General features: G+C 40.2%; 1 protein-coding gene across 7 annotated transcripts in view; it reads right to left on the reverse strand.

Moving 5' to 3' along the window:
• The window catches only part of LOC125466979 (opioid-binding protein/cell adhesion molecule homolog), a 918,931-nt gene that overhangs the window by 16,630 nt on the left and 882,902 nt on the right, over positions 1 to 19,399 (reverse strand). For 3 of the 7 annotated variants that reach the window (XM_048562240.2, XM_048562233.2, XM_059639055.1), the window contains one exon: positions 14,449 to 14,484. The exons of 2 other annotated variants lie outside the window; for them this stretch is intronic. In XM_048562240.2, the coding sequence (XP_048418197.1) occupies positions 14,449 to 14,484 (36 nt within the window). The remainder of the gene's footprint in view (positions 1 to 14,448; positions 14,485 to 19,399) is intronic. 2 more of the 7 variants (XM_059639054.1, XM_059639057.1) reach the window with 1 other exon arrangement.

Genomic DNA, 19,399 nt, shown 5'->3' on the forward strand with positions numbered 1-19,399 from the left:
ATGTTATGAATGAGATGGATGCAATTCAAAACACTCGTTGCAAATGAAAATAGAAATTTCAGTATCTGACATAGAAATCTCAACAATCATATCACCTAAAATTTATGGTGGCTGTAAACTGGTTATCAAAGGATTAAACAGAGCCTGGGATCATTTGTACTTTGGACTGCAAAATTTACTGAATATGTCTTTCTGAATATTTTGCAGGATGTGTTCTCAGAATGATAACAAACGTCTTCTCTAACAATTAGGTTCAACTTTGGAAGAGTGATGCTCTGCATCTACTACTCTCATGGTTAGCCTTAGATTTTGCTGTTTGTTCTTGCTGACATATGACTCTGGGAGTTAGCCACAATAACATCTTGCTGTAGTGTTATGCAAAATATGATTTTGCCATTTTATTGGTGGGCGGTGAATGCCCGAAGGAGAGGATAAATAGATTTAGTCCACCTTGTTTCTCTATCACCTAATAACTCAAGTGGAAAATTAAAAGTACTTCAACAACGTGGAAGCTGATGGTCTGGCACTGGACTTGTAATCCAAAATCTCAGGCATATTGCTATGAGGATAATGGCACAAATGTCATCATGGTAACTGATGGAATTTAAATTCAAATAATGTATCTTTAAAATGTCTAGTTTTGAAAGTTAGTCTCAGGAAAGGGGACCACAAAATTATTAATAGTTATTAGAACGCATCTGGCGCATGACCATCATTTAGGGAATGACAGTTGTTATCCTTACCTGATCTAGCCTACAATACCCTGAAGCACTGCTCAAACTGTCACCCCATCATTATTCATCTATCGCCAGTCATGATCTGTTAGGCCTTTTGTCTAACATGGCCAAGCATCAAGGGACCCTCGTATTCTCATCACTTCTGCATGTTTCACATGTTGCACATACTGGGTGGAAGACTGAGCCTTCCTTGAGGTTATGTTGTGACAGGAGGACATTTAATCAGGGTGAGTCCAGCCTTACTACCCACCCACCTCCAGCTCTGATTTAATCAATTGCAAGAGGGTCAAGAACAACCATCAAATTCTTTCTCTATTTGAAGCCCTTAAGTGGCCAGTTATTGACTACAGACTGGGCATTGTCTCACTGCCACTGACGTTAAGCCAGTAGTGGGTTGAGCTTTGTGTAGTGGCATAGATGAGAACCATTGACACATTCACTTGCTGGGTTCCAGGGGTTTGGGCTTCCTGAGGGGGCTATATTCAAAGGACACTCTGAGAGTCAAATCCAATGTTTCTGCAACTCCTCTACACTCTGCCCCCCTGAGTTCCTCATCTCTCAAAGACTCTTCTGTACCAATCGCTGATGGCCTGGGTCTGGGGCTTTCAATAGCTGTTGTTCCAGCAGCATTTAGCACCTCCATAGTGACACAGACATTCAAAAGAGTTCCTGGTCTCCGACTGATCAGCAACTCTCCTGAAAGATGTGCAAATAACCAGGAAGACCAATAAGGAGCATTTAGAGAACTTGTGCAAAGTCCTAAGACATTTCTCCCAGGTGGGTGTTTGCCTTAGAAGGGAACAGTGTATGTTCCAGGTACCCCAAGTCAGCAACTTGGGCTATAGAGTTAACAGGATTGGGTTACACCCAGTGGAAGATAAAGCAAGGGTGATTAAACCTGCCCTCGCTCCCATGTTTGTACTGGAGCTTAGTTCTTTCCTTGGCCTGGTGAATTATTACGGAAAGTTCATACATAACCTTGCCTCCATCCTGACACCTTTGCATCAATTCTTAATGAAAATGGGTTGGCCTTGTACATGGCTGCATAGCCAAGCTATAGCTTTCAGGGAAGTGAAGAAACAGCTATCATCCTTTAAAGTGTTGGCACACTATGATCCCAGGCAAAATCAGGTATTGACATGCATTGCCCCTCTGTATTGCATCAGGGCAGTATAAGCTCATAGGTGGCCCAGTGGAAAGGAACACCCAACACAGTACACATCCAGGACTGTGGCTAATGCAGGATATAAATATACACAGATGAACAAATGGTGGTCATATTTGAAATCAGGAAGTTCCACCAATTACTTTAAGGACATAAATGTCTAATAATAATGGACCACAAACCCCTGGTGGGTTGACTTAAAGAGGATCAGGCAATGTTCCCCTTAGCTTCAGACTACATTCAGTGGTGGGCTCTCATACTAAGTGCCTATAATTACAAATTGGAACACAGTTTGGAAGGCCATGTAATGAACGTGTATGCATTGAGCTGCTTCCTGCTGGCAAATATACCATTGCTGATAGCACCACTGGAAGAGACTGCAATCATTTTAAATTTCTGGACACACTTCCAGTCACAGCTGACAACATCAGACTTTGGGCATGGAAAGATCTGGTCCTGGCAAAACTGAAAGAGTTGGTAGTGATGGGGAAAACCAAAGAGCTGTCAAAACCACAATTAAATCATTTTTAGGCCCAGACAGGCTAGATCACAACAGTGGGCAGAATATTATTATGGGAGCAGGAGTGACTGTTCCAAACAAACGTTGTGGCCAGACAATGGCTGAACTCCACCAGGGTCATCCAGGGGTTTCCAAAATGAAGACATCGGCGAGAAGTTATGAATGATGGCCAGGATTAGATGCAGACCTAACTGCATTAGTCGGACAAAAATTACCACCAGCAGTTCCCTACATTCGTACGAATGGAGGAATAAACACTGGAATTGGTGACACATCGACTATGCATATGCTTTCATAGGGTCAATGTTCTTAGTCACTCAAAGTAGCTGGATATGCACAGAATTCATTCATCAAACATAGGGACAATGATAGAAAAGCTGCATGCATCTTTGCAACACATGGACTACACACAATGGGTCATCGTTTACCAACAGGGAATTGCGGTATTACCTGAAGCTGAATAGCATTCAACAGATAAGGACAGCTTCATTCCCTCCATCATCCAATGGCCTGGCAGAAAGTGCAGTCCAAACTTTGAAGGCAAGCTTGATGGAACAGCCCACAGCTTCACTAAATACTAAACTCTCTGGGTTCCTGTTTGATTTTAGGACCACCCCTCATGCAACTATAGAGATAGCCCCAGCAGAGCTGCTAATGGAGAGAAGACTCCTTACAGGTTAAATCTGATCTTCCTGGATCTGGGTGGGAATGTGAAATGGCATCAAAAACACCAATGTCAGACACAACACTCTGCCAAGCAGAATTTACTTCAGGGGTTGAAGTTTGGTGTAGGAACCATGGGAATGGCTCTGCATGGGTAAGAGGCATATTCAGTGTGTGGTTAGGTCCAGAGACATATCAAGTTCAGCTAGGTACAATGGGCCTGAACAAGTATGTGGACCATATAAGAGCTGCAAACTTGCAAATGTTATGGGAGCAAAATGCACCCAGGAAATGTATCATGCATCTTGCCAAACAAATATACGGTCAAATTCACTGAAACATGAAAAGTTCAGCACCAGAGATAATGTGAACTTCTGATGCTGGAGAATCCAAGATAACAAAGTGTGAAGCTGGATGAACACAGCAGGCCAAGCAGCATCTCAGGAGCAACAGAACTTTGTGTTAATAACATGGTGTATCCTTTCCAGCGTGGACTTGGTGACAACTCCTTTTGCACACTGGTGGACCCAAGGATTATTCTGTCTGATGCCTGATATCACAGCTTCATGGCAGTAAAGTGTGCATTTGTGTGCATCTGTCTCTATCTATCTGTGTGCATGTGTGTTTCAATGGAAGCTCAGGCCGCTGTCATGCAAAACAGAATGCTGTCAGCTAAGCTTTGGATGACAACGTGCAAAGGATCTTGAAAAGGATCAGCACTTTATAGTGAAATGGGAAAAAAAGGACAGAACAGGTTTTCTGGTAATCACAGGAATGTACTTGCAGCTAGACGTGAACAAGTTATGATATGATTGAATATAATGTTGACCAACTTGAAATATAGACTGCAAACACTGTTGGATAGAGATATGGGTGAGTAAATGTGTGATATTTGGATTGGAAATTATTATCTGTAGGAAGAGCTGATTGGAACTTTGTCATTGTAAAAGTAGTATGAAATCCTTCGTTTTGCAATATGCTTTGAACAATACACCATCTTTTGATAATGTATGTCTCCCGTGCATACATGAATGAACATTGAAGCAAAGAAACCTGAGTCTTGTGTGATCTAACAAGGATGTAAAGGGTTAAAATCACCCTTTCAACAAGAATGGCTGAGATGCTAATATGATGGAACCTCTCTCACAGGAAGACACCATTGATTCCCTCACACTGGCCACTCCCCCATTGTCCTTGCCTTGCTTGCCAGATAATCAGCTGAGATTATCATCAACCCCTACAGAGATAGTCTAACCTCCAGCCAGCCCCGTCAGACTCAGTGCTGCCAAAGTTTTTGTTCTTCAGCAGCAAATGTATTCACCTTCACTGATAGTCTTTGATCAGCCATGCCGCAAACTCAGAGATGGAAATATGGTAACAAATCAGATGAAGGGTCTAGGCCCGAAACATCAGCTTTTGTGCTCCTGAGATGCTGCTTGACCTGCTGTGTTCATCCAGCTCCACACTTTGTTATCTTCGATTCTCCAGCATCTGCAGTTCCCATTATTACTGATGGAAATATGGAACAGCTTTCAGGCAGGAAATGATAGACAATAGGTAGACCACAGACAACAGGTGCTGGAGTAGGCCATTCGGCCCATCGAACCAGCACCACCATTCATTATGATCATGGCTGATCATCCACAATCAGTATCCTGTTCCTGCCTTATCCCCATAACCCTTGATTCCACTATCTTTAAGAGCTCTATCCATCTCTTTCTTGAAAGTATCCAGAGAGTTGGCCTCCACTGCCTTCTGGGGCAGAGCATTCCATATATCTCTGGGTGAAGAAGTTTTTCCTCAACTCTGTTCTAAATGGCCTACCTCTTATTTTTAAACTGTGTCCTCTGGTTCTGGACTCACCCATCAGCGGAAACATGCTTCCTGCCTCCACAGTGTCCAATCCCTTAATAATCTTAATCGTCTCAATCAGAACCCCGCTCATCCTTCTAAACTCGCGTGTATGCAAGCCCAGTCACTCCAATCTTTCAAAGTATGATAGTCCCGCCATTCCAGGAATTGACCATGTGAACCTACGCTGCACTCCCTCAATAGCAAGAATGTCCTTCCTCAAATTTGGAGACCAAAACTGCACACAATACTGCAGGTGTGGTCTCACCAGGGTCCTGTACAGCTGCAGAAGGACCTGTTTGCTCCTATACTCAATTCCTCTTGTTACGAAGGCCAGCATGTTATTGGCTTTCTTTACTGCCTGCTGTACCTGCATGCTTGCTTTCATTGACTGATGTACAAAAACACCTAGGTCTCGTTGTACGTCCCCTTTACCTAACTTGACTCCATTGAGATAGTAATCCGCCTTCCTGTTCTTACCACTAAAGCGGATAACCACACATTTATCCACATTAAACTGCATCGGCCATGCATCTGACCACTCTGACCACTCACCTAGCCTGTCCAAATCACCCTGTATTCTCATAACATCCTCCTCACATTTCACACTGCCACCCAACTTTGTGTCATCATCAAATTTGCTCATAAATGCTGGAAATACACACACACATATGGACAGAGAGGAAGCCAAATCCCTTTCTGTTGTTGTATAGGATAGAGTTGCTTACAGATACCACAAATCGATTTTGTGTGCAGTCAACAGCACTCTGCATTATTGGGAAACCTGCTGTCCGCTGAAACCCCAGTTTTGCTATGCCCGCCCACCCCTGACAAGAGGGAAAGAAACCTGCTTCAATCTTTTTGCATAGAGAATCTCAGTGACCTCCTGCATGTAACAGTGGATGGAAGATTGCCAGATGCTGTTAATATCACCCAGTTTCAGCCTGGAAGGTGTGTCAAGGTTCATTGCCCTGTGAAAGTTAAGGTAACCATTGTGATGCCTGACTATTAGCTTACAGTTGTGGGCTATTTCCATGGAACCATTTGCATAAAAGCACTGACAGATTTGCCTTCCAGTCAGAATGGCATCCAAGCTGAGTTTGAGGCCTGATCCAAGAAGAAAGTGGTGCATGGATTTAGTAGGGCTGGTTTGTGGTGAAGGACTGTCAGGGGCATTAGGAGAGAGATTTGAAGACAAGTTGGGTGAAAAATGGGATTGGGGATGAAATCATAGTCCTTGGGTTGAAGAGACATCTGAGACTTCAAGCAAAATCATAGGTTTCATGGGTTGCGAGTGAAGTCCTAATATTCTACAAGGGATTTTTCAACCAAGAGGAGCAGAGATCATCAGAGATGATTGGACGGATTGGGATTGTGCATCTAATTGAGGGATGTTGTTGAAGCAAGCACAGTTGATTCAGCAGAGCAATGGAAAGGCATTTACTCGCTGGATCCAAAAGTCCTTGCCTTCAATTAGCCAACAGTTTCCTGCAGCTCAGAAAACCTGGCTATTCAGAGTTAAATTTACAGTAATGTGTGCTAATGGTTAGATTGACTAGATTCCCTACAGTGTGGGAACAGACCCTTTGGCCCAACCAGTCCACACCGCCCCTTGAAGGATCCCACCCAGTTGTTGGCACTCATATGATGCCCAGTTTGCTTTATTATATAAGTTTCTGTGTGCACAGCAGAGACTAACTTGGAGCTGGAAGGCACTTTGTAGCATGTGAAAAAAATGTGCTAATGAACCCAATTTCTCAGCCAGTATCTTTAACAACACAATTAGTTGCAGCCCAGTGGAAAATGTGTTTATATAACCTTGAGCTCATTAAAACAAGGTAGAAGGAACAAGAAGGCACATTCTTTGGAATATTAAACAGCAAAGGTTTTAGGAAGAGAGTGATAATTTCAACTGTTCATCGCACTTAGATCAATTTAAATCAGAGGGTTACAGAGATCTGAAGGTGAAAGGAACGGGGCAGAAAAACAACTTTAAAATGTGTCTGTTTTAATCAAATGAGGTGACTCACTTTCTCTAATTATTTCTGCATTTTCAGAAATTAATGGTAGTAAGTTGGATTGGCTGAAGAGAATCTGAGGAGCAAACTTTACTGAAAATGTACTGAACCTGGTAATAGAATAAAATGGGAAGTACAATGTCTAAGTTGTGTCCTTCTATTTAGAATTCTCTGATAAAACAATCAGATATCTGTTGAGGTCAAATTAAGAAATGATTAGTCTGCATCATCCAAGTCGATGCCAGCAGATTCTTATTTATTGACTGTATAATGAAACCAGAAGTGCTACATGTCCACAAAATGTTTTTATTTTCATTGACATGCACCAGTGTGCAGGAAAGTACTTGGGTCTCTAAATATTTTATTTCCTTGGCTTTTGCCTGCCTGTAATTCTGCACCACAGTATTGCATCTGTTGAACAGAGTGGGAATTTATAACTGGCAACTGTGAACATCTCAACAACCTACAATTGTGCATCCATAGAGTGTAATATCCACCTACGCAATTATACAGCAAAGTCACATCCAAATGGAACTTGACTCTTAGGCGTGATTATAGGTTGTCAGCTCTTACATCATTCAGCAATATAAAATGTCTTCTTTAAAGATAGTGGGGGGAAAAGGGTTAACAAGACTTGGCATTATGGTCACTGTGTAGAACATTCAGGAACCAATTTGTGTAAACAAATTCCAACATGATAACTGTTCTTACAGAGACAGGGCTCCTTATATTCCCGTTATTTTCCAGTTTTGGTGAAATGCTTGTTGGAGACTAACTGCATTTTATTTTTGAAATGATCAAAATGTAGAGGGCAGAACAAATCTCCCTTAATCACAAAGCAATTGGTTCGAAATTTTAGTTGAGCAATACCAAACTGAATTATTTAATTAGTACCATATCCATATTTAATATAGTTGAAAGGAATTAAGTCACAAATCTCCACATTTTATTAAATCTAACATTAAATTAGATAACTCATGGATTTATAAAAAAAGCAGCACTGTCTCTTTTTTACAAGCAAACAAAGAGGAAACACAGCCCCAGTAGCTTCATTCAAAGAAAGTAATCTTGGAGATCAAGGTGTGTAAGGTAAACAAGCCCGTGTTCATTGGACAGGAATGGGTCACTCATCATTTTTCTTCATCTAATTAACCATTAATGTTAGCTAAAGTATTTTTCATCCAAGTATAATATGGAATAAAATTATTCTTTAGCAACATTTTTGTTCTTGCATATTGTCCTTTTTGGGGGACCAGGAAATGGAAATGGAGTAACAAAGGGACACAATGAATATTATATGATTACTTACATGATGAAAATGAAAGAAGATAAAAAGCAGAACACGCCAAGTCCCCATGAGATTGAAAGGACAGACAGAAATGGAACAAAATAATAAGTTAGTTCAACAGCAACAAACACACCACCTGGGGTACCACTTTTTGCACTGACAGGGTATCATTAACATGAATTCCAATTGAATACTTCTGAAATTCGAAATAGCTGTAATCTAGCCCAGAACACCAAGGTAGTTCATCTGTTTGGTTTCCATTTTCTGTCTCTGAATCAAATGATGTCTACATTCGGGCATGAATGGCGACAGGAGGTCGACCAATGTTGCACTCGCATACAATGTTATGTGACTACATTCCTGGTTACAGTTACAAATTTATGACAAATAAGTCTCCCAGCGGGAGAACATTATTAAACAAAAGTGAAATCCTGCTATTCTAGTGCATTTATGAATGGGGTATTTATCGTTCCAATGGAAGTATGGTAAAAAATGAAGGCACAAGAAAACAAAAACAGCAGAAATAACTATAGTGAAATTATACTGCACAATCCTAATGTGTGAAAGTGTGATATAGCCACGTAGAATCATGGAATCCCTACGGTGCAGAAAGTGGTTATTCAGCCCATTGATAACAAAGTGTGCAGCTGGATGAGCACAGCAGGCCAAGCAGCATCTCAGGAGCACAAAAGCTGACATTTCAGGCTGAGACCCTTCATCCTCTTCATCCTAGGCCCGAAACATCAGCTTTTGTGCTCCTGAGATGCTGCTTGGCCTGCTGTGTTCATCCAGCTTCACACTTTGTTATCTTGGATTCTCCAGCATCTGCAGTTCCCATTATCACTGATACAATTCAGCCCATTGAGTCTGCACCCAGTCTCTGAAGGACATTCCACCCAGATCCAGCTCCCTATCCTATCCTCATCACCCCACATTTATCATGGCTAAACCATCCAATCTGTACATTTGTTTTTGTCTGCTGTTTATTATTTTAAATAGCTTTTTGGGCTAGATGTTCAATTCGATGCGGAGATGGGCTTCTGTGTGCCCATGCCTGGACCCTGTGCTTTGTCAATGGAGAAAGCACCATCATTTCTATTTTGCTTGAAATGGCTGATTAAAAACGTTGACATTTGAAGAGAATCTACACCTGAAAGTACATCTAATACTTGCTCCCTAATGTTGATTGAGAGACACTTTGCTTTGAAATTTAAATGAATACCTTCTGTTTTTTATCTTTCCAGAAGTGCAGCGTTTTTTTTAACAGCTGTGGTCATTACTAATGCTTGGGTGAGCTTCAAGAGCTAAAGTAAGTCTTCCATTCAACTGAGAATAAATAGCAGGTTCAAGCAGCTCTAATTACAGGTTGTCGCTTTGAAATTGTTTTGAAGGAGTTTACTCAAGCTAATGGGACTACAGCATGCAAAGGTTTTTTTTTAAATGGCAGAATACACTTTCTTTCCAGCATCAATGAATGGAGACTTCTTTAAGATGGTGAGATGTTTATTTGTTTTTCCAAAGGATGTAAAATATTTTTCGTTAATACTGCGTGGAATTTGACTATTACACATAGTGCGTACCAGGTGAGTCATTATAGAAATAAAAACAGATAATGGTTTGGCAGCATCTGTGGAGAAATCTCTCGACAAATGCCATCAGACATGTTGAATTATGCCAGCAGTTTCTGCTTTCTTTTAGATTTCCAGCATTTGTAGTTTGTTATTTTTTGTTTAGGGTCATTTTAGAAGATAAATGCGAGAATGAAGATGGCCTGGGTGATCTGAAGTGTCATGAAAGTTAAGAAAGGAACACAGGAAATGGCATGGGATGCCATGACTGATCACACCGTCACATGGTAAATTGGTGGGGCATGGCCAAGCATGCAATTGTGAAGAAGTTGGTGAGAAAGAAAAGGATGAGATACAGTTGGAAAACCAGGTGGTCCTTCTAAACAGCTTGCCTTCATACCCACTGTATGACCCATGAACGACTCACTATATCAACTTAACTCCAGTGTGGAAAGTCCAAACAGCATGGAATGTCATAAATAGACTGAGTGTGCAGTTTTCAAGATGCAAAATTGCATAACTAATGGTTTCTTATGCCCAGAAAAAAATAATGGGCTCATTATCTCTGTTAAAGTGCTGATAAAGCGACTTGTTATGAACCCTCTGTGCTGTTTTATATATGTTATATCACCCAAAACACCAAAGTCCAAAAAACTTCACCTATTTCAACAAAGGGACCAAAGGGTGAAATTACATCTCTTGCTCATAATTAGATTATGGATAAAATAGAAACCCGTATCAAAGAAAGCAGGCCTTACGTTTGGACCAAGAACAGCAACTTTGCTTTCACAATCATGGTTGACTGTTGTGTAGAGGAACATTAATATCAGGAGTGTCCTGAAAATGCAACACTTTTGTCAGTAACATTAAACATAAGAATGTTCTCATTCAGTAGGGTTGAAAAGTAGCTAGGCATTTTTCAATTGTTTTCAACAGCTTCTTGCTAATGGTTGAATGAGGGTACTCCATTTATCCTCAGTAAAACATTTTACACTTTTTTACCTAATTTGCTGCCTCTCCTTGATGGCACAACCTACGGCTAGAGGCTGGCATACAGAATAGTTTGTGCCAATACTGGAGTGAAGATATGAAGTGGTATTAACATGATAATTTATATTAAAAAATGTGAACATCAAAATGTTGAACTGTGTGTTAAACAAAGGCACAATATCCTGATGAAGAATATGGAAAGAGCCAAGGCTCTTTGTTCAATTTTCCTGAGTGATCTCCCTCTCTACAACCTTTGAAGTTTTAACTGCATATCCTGAAAAGTTAATGCAAAAACTGGGACAGAAATCTTAAATATGAAAAATAATCACATCTACCACAGTAGCTAACAATGATTTTTGACAGATAAGCCAAGAATATATTAACCTGTATAGCACTGGCTAACTTGGCAGTAATTACTTTATTAGTGTAACTATATTCCCTGCCTCGAAGCTACAAATGCAGAAACTGTCACTTTTTTTTGTATGATTGTATTTTTTTAAAATATAAGATTAAATTAAAAGTTTCTCATACCAGCCACTACAGTGCTTCGAAAATTGGCTGTGAAGTTATGAATACAAATTTATAACATAGGCTAAACAATAAATAGCGAAACATAACCTAATTAATTGCAATAATTCAAGGTTCAGTGAAATATATCAATAGCTTACATTAAGTTCCAATCTCTGAAATTGTTAAACATGAACTGTTTCTAATTCTCATTGGATTATTCATGTGCTAAGATAGTTTAAAAAATGCTCGATTTCATGTTTTAACTGAACAACTTTTTTATATATCTGGGTGTAATGGGCCTTTTATAAGCATTAAGTGCAAGAATGCAGCTAACACATGAAGTGAAGCATAATTGATTTTGTGTAAGCTTTTTTTTCTCAACAATAAGCTGAACTGACAACTGAAAAATAATTCCTACTTCTCCCCCTCACAAATCCAGCCTCCCAGGTGGTACATAACATTAAGTGGAAGAGGAATTTACTTTGTGTTGATAAAATAGGAGATGCTTTTCTTCAGTGAAATGAGATTGCTGTGAAAGGAGGTCAATTTACTCTTGCTTCTCTCCTTCTTCCAAACCTGAGCTCATAAACTCTACCTCAGAAGAAATAAAATATCATTCTGTTTATTATGAAAGGATTTGGCTTGAAGCAGAAGTGCGGCTCTTCCTTTCCTTTCATCCAATGTTTGTCATGAGTTCTTGTCTCTGCACATATGGATTGACAGATCAGAATGCAAGCACAGAATTTGTATAAAGTGCTTTGTATTTTGACTAATTCGAAACTTGCAATGTCACCCTGCAGGTTTCAAACTGACTGCACAAAGACTGGGGAGGTTTCAAGGCTTGGTGGGCATGTTGGGTTTGGTGATTCGTCGGCAGCATTTGACAGGAGAGAGTTTTCTATTGGCACTGCAAATCCATAACAGTGTTAAACCAAGTTGCAAAATGCCAAGGGGATTTGGTCGAATCTTTTGAAACTTTGAATTTTTGAAAAACAAGCATCCTGTTACTCCTGTGTGGAGCTGAAGGAACATAGCAGGCCAGGTAGCATCAGACGAGCAGGAAAGCTGATGTTTTGGGCCAGGACCCTTCTTCAGACCCGACCTGAAGCATCAGCTTTCCTGGTCCTTTGATGCTGCCTGACTTGATGTGTTCCTCCAGCTCCACACAGTGTATTTCTGTGCCTCCAGCATGAGCAGTTCTTACTATCCTGCTATTCAACCTATATATAAATCAAAGAAGTTGATAGATACTCCAAAAAGAGTATGAAAACATTGAAATTTTAAACTATCTGGTTAAAAAGTTACATATTTCTTTTAATTTTTCTCCCCTTCAAAACTAAACAGATATTTAGTCTTTCATGTGCAATGCTGAGGAATCAATTCAACAAAACCAGATTAATTCTACATATTACACTCATTTTCCCCATGGATAGTAAATAAAGTAAATGAACATTTTTACCAAGGCAGTTAGTATTATTGATCTGAGCTGCTCCATCAATGTTCTGGAGTTTAATCACTTTTGACAATGTTCAGATGTCATATTATGGAAATTAAAAATACATAATATCGGATGCAATGAACAAATATTATCATAGAATCCCTCCAAAATGGAAACAAACCATTTGGCCAAACAAATCCATACTAACTGTTCAAAGAGTATTCCACCCACACCCCCTATCCTGGTAACCCTGCATTTCTCATGGCCAATTCACCTAACCTGCTCACCTTTGGACCATGGTACCTAAAGGAAACCCACACAGACACAGGGAGAATGTGCAAACTCCACAGAGACAGTGACTCAAGCAGGAATCAAACCCAGGTCCCTGGTGCAGTGAAGTGGTAGTGCTAACTACTGAGCCACCACACTGCTCAGCTTTAAGAGGTGGCATGGAGCTTTAATTGAAGCACCTTATAATTAGCAGAAGATTGGCAGAACCTTCCTCCAACACATTTAATGAGTTGAACTGAATTTATGATAAAGTAGCTTGCATTTAGACTGTAAGCCAAAATCAAAATAGCAATATTTTGTTTCAATCAAATGGCCTATGTCATACTGGAAGGCATTCTCATCCAAAATGCAATCATTCAGATGCATTTATTCCTTTCAAGGATACATTTATGAGTTCATTTTTTGCAATAGTTTGCAATTTTGCTCATGTCTTTGCTTGCTTTGTTTCTTTTGTTTGCTTATTTGGAATTACATTTTTGTTTTGGCATGGTAACAAATTAGAGCTCTTCGTCTGCTGGTTAACTTAAATTTAAATAACTCCAGAAACGCTAGTATCTTGTCATCAAGTCACATTTTATTTACACATGGAGAGCCCATGACACTGATCTATGTTCCTCAGAGCCAGCTCTCGGAGTGAGCAGGATGTCCGACACTCCTGTTCTTATTTGTCAGCTAGGGCTCCATGATTGGACCAGTTTAACAGCCCCAGTCAGGGAACTCATATTCTATGAGGCCAACCTGGCTAACCTTTTAAAAACCATCACAAGGCCCACCCTCAATTCCTTTATGTACAATGACTATTTATTCTTTACAACTAAAAGTACTTTTAAAAATAAAAGTTGATAGATCACAAACTAAGCTTTGGATAAACCAAGCAAAATGATCCTTTAAAACAGCGGGAATCAGTTTCCCTCGTGTGCTGGTCTCCATTTTCCGACTTAATAAGTTTCCTTGCAGTCTAATAGAATTATCTCATATTTAAACAATACCAATAGCAGATCAACAAATAGATTTCAGCTAACCTCCCCAATAATGCTTGATACTGAATGAGAAGAAAGTAATTTGACTGAGCTTTGACATTGTATAATTTAAGACATTTGGCAGAAAAATGATCAGCAGTACAATAGACCAATTTGGCTTCGGTATCCAAGTATTGTGCAGAATAATATTATCATTAAAAAAAACACATTTTTGTTTTGTTTTAAAGACAATTATTTCACTCCTCTTGTTGCAACTAGTATGAAATTATTCTCAAGATGTTGGCAATAAAATTACAATTTGTTGTTGGCTCTTTGTTTCCAAAAAAAATACGTTTTAGCTCTGATAAGCCCCTGGCAGTGCTGAAAGAGGACCCACTCTCATGCAGTAAAGGAGATGCAGCCACAGAAATGACAGTGCTCCGTACTGACCTTGAATCTGAGTCGAGCTCGTAGGCTCACTTACTTCTATAATCGGAGAAAATGGTGAAGGGGGAAGCAGGGAAGGGAAAGAAATGCAAAAAAATACAGTTTACATATCCTTACAATTATGGCACTGAGCAATAAAGTGAAGCTAATGACAACACACATGCAATAAAATGAACCTGAAACAGAATGAAGGTTACACTTTGTTCATGGTTGTGCCTTTTGGGATTAAACTGGGAGGAATTCTCCATTGTTCTAAGTGGCAACAAAGTGTTAAGTGCAATAATTCAACAATTATCACTATGCTATTCATATTCCACCATTTCCCTGGCGAATAGACCATTTTTGGGACTGGAGTGAGACCCTGCACGAACTGCTTTACAAATGAAAGTTTAACACACCAATTAGGGCACTGATAGAGCATGCTTTGGAACACTTGTGTTTTACTATATTGATCTCCCTGTTTCTTTCTTGCGGTATACCACCATATACCAATGTAGACCAATACCAAAGTATTTCTTTTGTTTACCATGTTTACCATAGGGCAAAGACATTTGAGCTGCCTTTCGCTGCAACTTGCAACACCACTGAAACATTGTGTCTAAGGCTCTGTCAGTGTGACAGAGAATGCAGTGGCTGTAACACAGGGTGCTTCTGATCACAAATTTCAAGATCTAAGATAAAAGATCACTCAGGGTATACTTTTCTGGGAAACTAACTAAGGTTATGCAGGACAACTAGGTGGAGAGCTGGATGAACACAGCAGGCTAAGCAGCATCAGAGGAGCAGGAAGGCTGATGTTTCGGGCCTGGACCCTTATTGATTTTCAAGTTCTGCCTGTCTTCCTCCACATCCCCGTTTCTTCCACCATTCCTCCTTCCTTCACAAGGAAAAATAATGTCAAGCTGCGCCATTTGCGTACATGAACAAAGTCAACATAAGGAGTGAAAAATTCCACACGGAGATCTTTATATCTTATGTCTGATATATATCATATCTCCTGAAAAAGAGAGACAATTTGTTGAATGTTTTTGTTCTGCACTTATCGAGGCATTTCGTAAGAAACTCATACCTGCGTCGAACATGAGATGTGATTTTGCAATTAGGCAACCTTTTATTGGGTGATCCTGAGTGTACAAAGAATTATGCAGATAGCTAAGGTTGTTATTCAGGGCTCAGCCTCTGGTGCACATGCTTGCACTGGAAGCTACATTTATTAATATCATGCTACCAGAGCTGCTGAGCTTTTCCAGCAACTTCTGTTTTTGTTCCTGATTTACAGCATTCTTCGGTTTTTATTCTGGCCAGTTTAAAATTTGAACAAAACATGGCTATTAACTGTCAATCACCAATTAATTGGTGCTCTCTCCATGGTAACACCACTGCCACTCAGTGTCTACTTCATAACCAATAAGCAGTCACCTCTCTTGCAATTTATATTTTTTTCCCTTTATTAGATTTCTTGCGAAAAATTCTGACGAATGCAAGAAAAGCTTTAACAACATGCTCCTTTTCAGCAACATTCACGTTCTGTATTACGAAATAACTATATCTCTATTTGTTAATTTTAAAATCCAAATTATCTGAAGACATTTATAAGGTGGCAGCGAGGAAAATGTGTTAAAAATGTCCAACTCAAAGTAATTCAAAATTCTTTTTGTCTGAAGCATTAATGATAATTAAAAAAGTTTATTTCTCAACCGATGTTTTCAGTATTGTTATTGCCATTTCTGTAAAAATAAACTGCAGAACACGGAGATTTTTGCCAAATAACTTGTGTTTTTTATGTACAATGTCTGTTTTCATTTTAACATATTAAGATTATCAATAATAGTTTTGTTTTAAACTTTATTTTATTGCATTGGCAAGAGTTTCTGGGAGTAATTTGGGAATCACAGCAAAAATTCATCCCTGGGGAAAAGAAATATGCTAAAGGAAGGTTGAGGCAATCATAGCTGACAAGGGAAGTCAAGGAGAGCAGAAAAGCAAAGAGAAAGCTTGTACTGTGGCAAAGGGAAGTGGGTAGCCAGAAAATTTGGAAACCTACAAAGACCAACAGAGGACAATGAAAGAAGAAATAAAGAGGGAGAAGATAAAATATGAAGCCAAGCTAGCCAGTGACATAAAAGAATATTGCAAGAGTTTCTTTAGAGAAATAAAGGGCAAAAGAGAGGCAAAAGTGAACATTGGACCATTGGAAAATGATGCTGGAGAAGCTGTAATAGAGAACAAAGAAATGACCAAGGAACTGTATAAGTAATTTGTGTCAGCCTTCGCAGTGGAAGATAATATCCCAAAATTGCAAGACTGTCCTGGGTGGAGGGAGAGGCTGTGCAGATGTGACTATTTAGCCATTACTAAAGAGAATGTGCTAGAAAAACTGAAAGTTCTGAAGATGCATAAATCACCTGGATTACAACCCAGAGTTCTCAAGGAGGCACCTGAAGAAATATTCGATGTGTTAGAACAGAGAACATAGAACAGTACAGCACAGAACAGGCCCTTCAGCCCACAATGTTGTGCCGACTATTGATCCTCATGTATGCACCCTCAAATTTCTGTGACCATATGCATGTCCAGCTGTCTCTTAAATGACCCCAATGACCTTGCTTCCACAACTGCTGCTGACAACACATTCCATGCTCTCACAGCTCTCTGTGTAAAGAACCCACCTCTGACATCCCTGCTATACTTTCCTCCAACCAGCTTAAAACTATGATCCCTCGTGCTAGCCATTTCTGCCCTGGGAAATAGTCTCTGGCTATCAACTCCATCTATGCCTCTCATTATCTTGTATACCTCAATTAGGTCCCCTCTCCTCCTCCTTTTTTCCAATGAAAAGAGACCGAGCTCAGTCAACCTCTCTTCATAAGATAAGCCCTCCAGTCCAGGCAGCATCCTGGTAAACCTCCTCTGAACCCTCTCCAAAGCATCCACATCTTTCCTATAATAGGGCGACCAGAACTGGACGCAGTATTCCAAGTGCGGTCTAACCAAAGTTTCATAGAGCTGCAACATGATCTCACGACTCTTAAACTCAATCCCCCTGTTAATGAAAGCCAAAACACCATATGCTTTCTTAACAACCCTGTCCACTTGGGTGGCTATTTTAAGGGATCTATGTATCTGCACACCAAGATCCCTCTGTTCCTCCACACTGCCAAGAATCCTATCCTTAATCCTGTACTCAGCTTTCAAATTTGACCTTCCAAATGCATCACCTCACATTTATCCAGGTTGAACTTCATCTGCCACCTCTCAGCCCATCTCTGCATCCTGTCAATGTCCCGCTGCAGCCTACAACAGCCCTCTATACTGTCAACGACACCTCCAACCTTTGTGTCATCTGCAAACTTGCTGACCCATCCTTCAATCCCCTCATCCAAGTCATTAATAAAAATTACAAACAGTAGAGGCCCAAGGACAGAGCCCTGTGGAACCCCATTCACCACTGACTTCCAGGCAGAATATTTTCCTTCTACTACCACTCGCTGTCTTCTGTTGGCCAGCCAATTCTGTATCCAGACAGCTAAGTTCCCCTGTATCCCATTCCTCCTGACCTTCTGAATGAGCCTACCATGGAGAACCTTATCAAATGCCTTGCTGAAGTCCATATACACCACTTGCACAGCTCGACCCTCATCAACTTTTCTAGTCACATCCTCAAAAAACTCGATAAGGTTTGTGAGGCATGACCTACCCCTCACAAAGCCGTGTTGACTGTATTTGATCAAGCCATGCTCTTCCAGGAATCACTGGAGGCAGAGAGAGTCCTAGAGGACTGGAAAATCATGAATGTAACTCTCATGTTTAAGAAGGGTTGAAGGCAAAAGACAGGAAATTACAGGACGATTCGTCTGACCTTAGTTGTTAGCAAGATTTGAGTCCATTGTGAACAATGAGATTTCTGAACACTTGGAAGTGCATGGTAAAAGAGGGTAGAGTTAGCATGGTTTCATAAAGGGGAGGTCATGCCTGACAAATCTGTTAGAAATCTTTGAGGAGGTTATGAGTAGGTTAGACCAAGGAGTACCAATGGATATTATCTACTTGGGCTTCCAGAAGGCCTTTGACAAGGTGCCACAGTGGAGGCTGCTTAGTAAGCTAAGGGCCCATGGTGTTAGAGGCAGGGTGCTAGCTTGGATAAAAGATTGACTGTCAGGCAGAAAGCAGAGAGTGGGGATAAGAGGATCCTTCTCAGGATGGGAGCTGGTGAAAAAGCGATATTCTATAATGGTCAATGATGGGACCACAACTTTTCACTTTACACATTAATGATCTAGATGAAGGAACTGAGGGCATTCTGGTGAAATTTGGAAATGATACAAAAATAAGTGAAGGTACAGGTAGTATTGAGGAGGCGAGGAGGCTGCAGATGGATTTAGTCAGGTTAAGAGAGTGGGCAAAAAAGTGGCAGATGGAATACAACAAGGGAAAGTATAAGGCCATGCACTTTGGTAGGAAGAACAGAAGCATGGACTATTTTTTAAAAAGGGACAAAAATTCAGAAGTCTGAAGTGCAAATGGACTTGGGAGTTGTTGTATCAGATTCTCTTAGGGTTGAGTAGGTATTTTGGAAGGCAAATACAATGTTGGTATTCATTTTGAGAGGACTAGAATATAAAAGTAAGGATGTACTTCTGAAGTTTTATAAATCTTTGATCGGATCAGATTTAGAGTATTGTGAGCAATTTTGGACGACACTCATCAGGAAGGAGGTACTGGCCCTGAAGCAGGTTCAGAGGAGTTTCAGGGGAATGATCCCAGGAATGAAAGGCTGAGCTTTTGAGGAATGTTTGAGGACTCTGAGCCTATACTTGATGGAAGTCAGAAAGATAAGGGTGATTCAATTGAAACCTACAAAATACTGAAAGGCCTGGACAGAGCGGACATTAGGAAGATGTTTCCATTGGTAGGAGAGACTAGGGCCTGAGGGCACGCCTTAGAGTAAAGGGAA

The sequence above is a fragment of the Stegostoma tigrinum genome, chromosome 32 (genome assembly GCF_030684315.1).
Source record: "Stegostoma tigrinum isolate sSteTig4 chromosome 32, sSteTig4.hap1, whole genome shotgun sequence".
NCBI classification, from domain to species: Eukaryota; Metazoa; Chordata; class Chondrichthyes; order Orectolobiformes; family Stegostomatidae; genus Stegostoma; species Stegostoma tigrinum.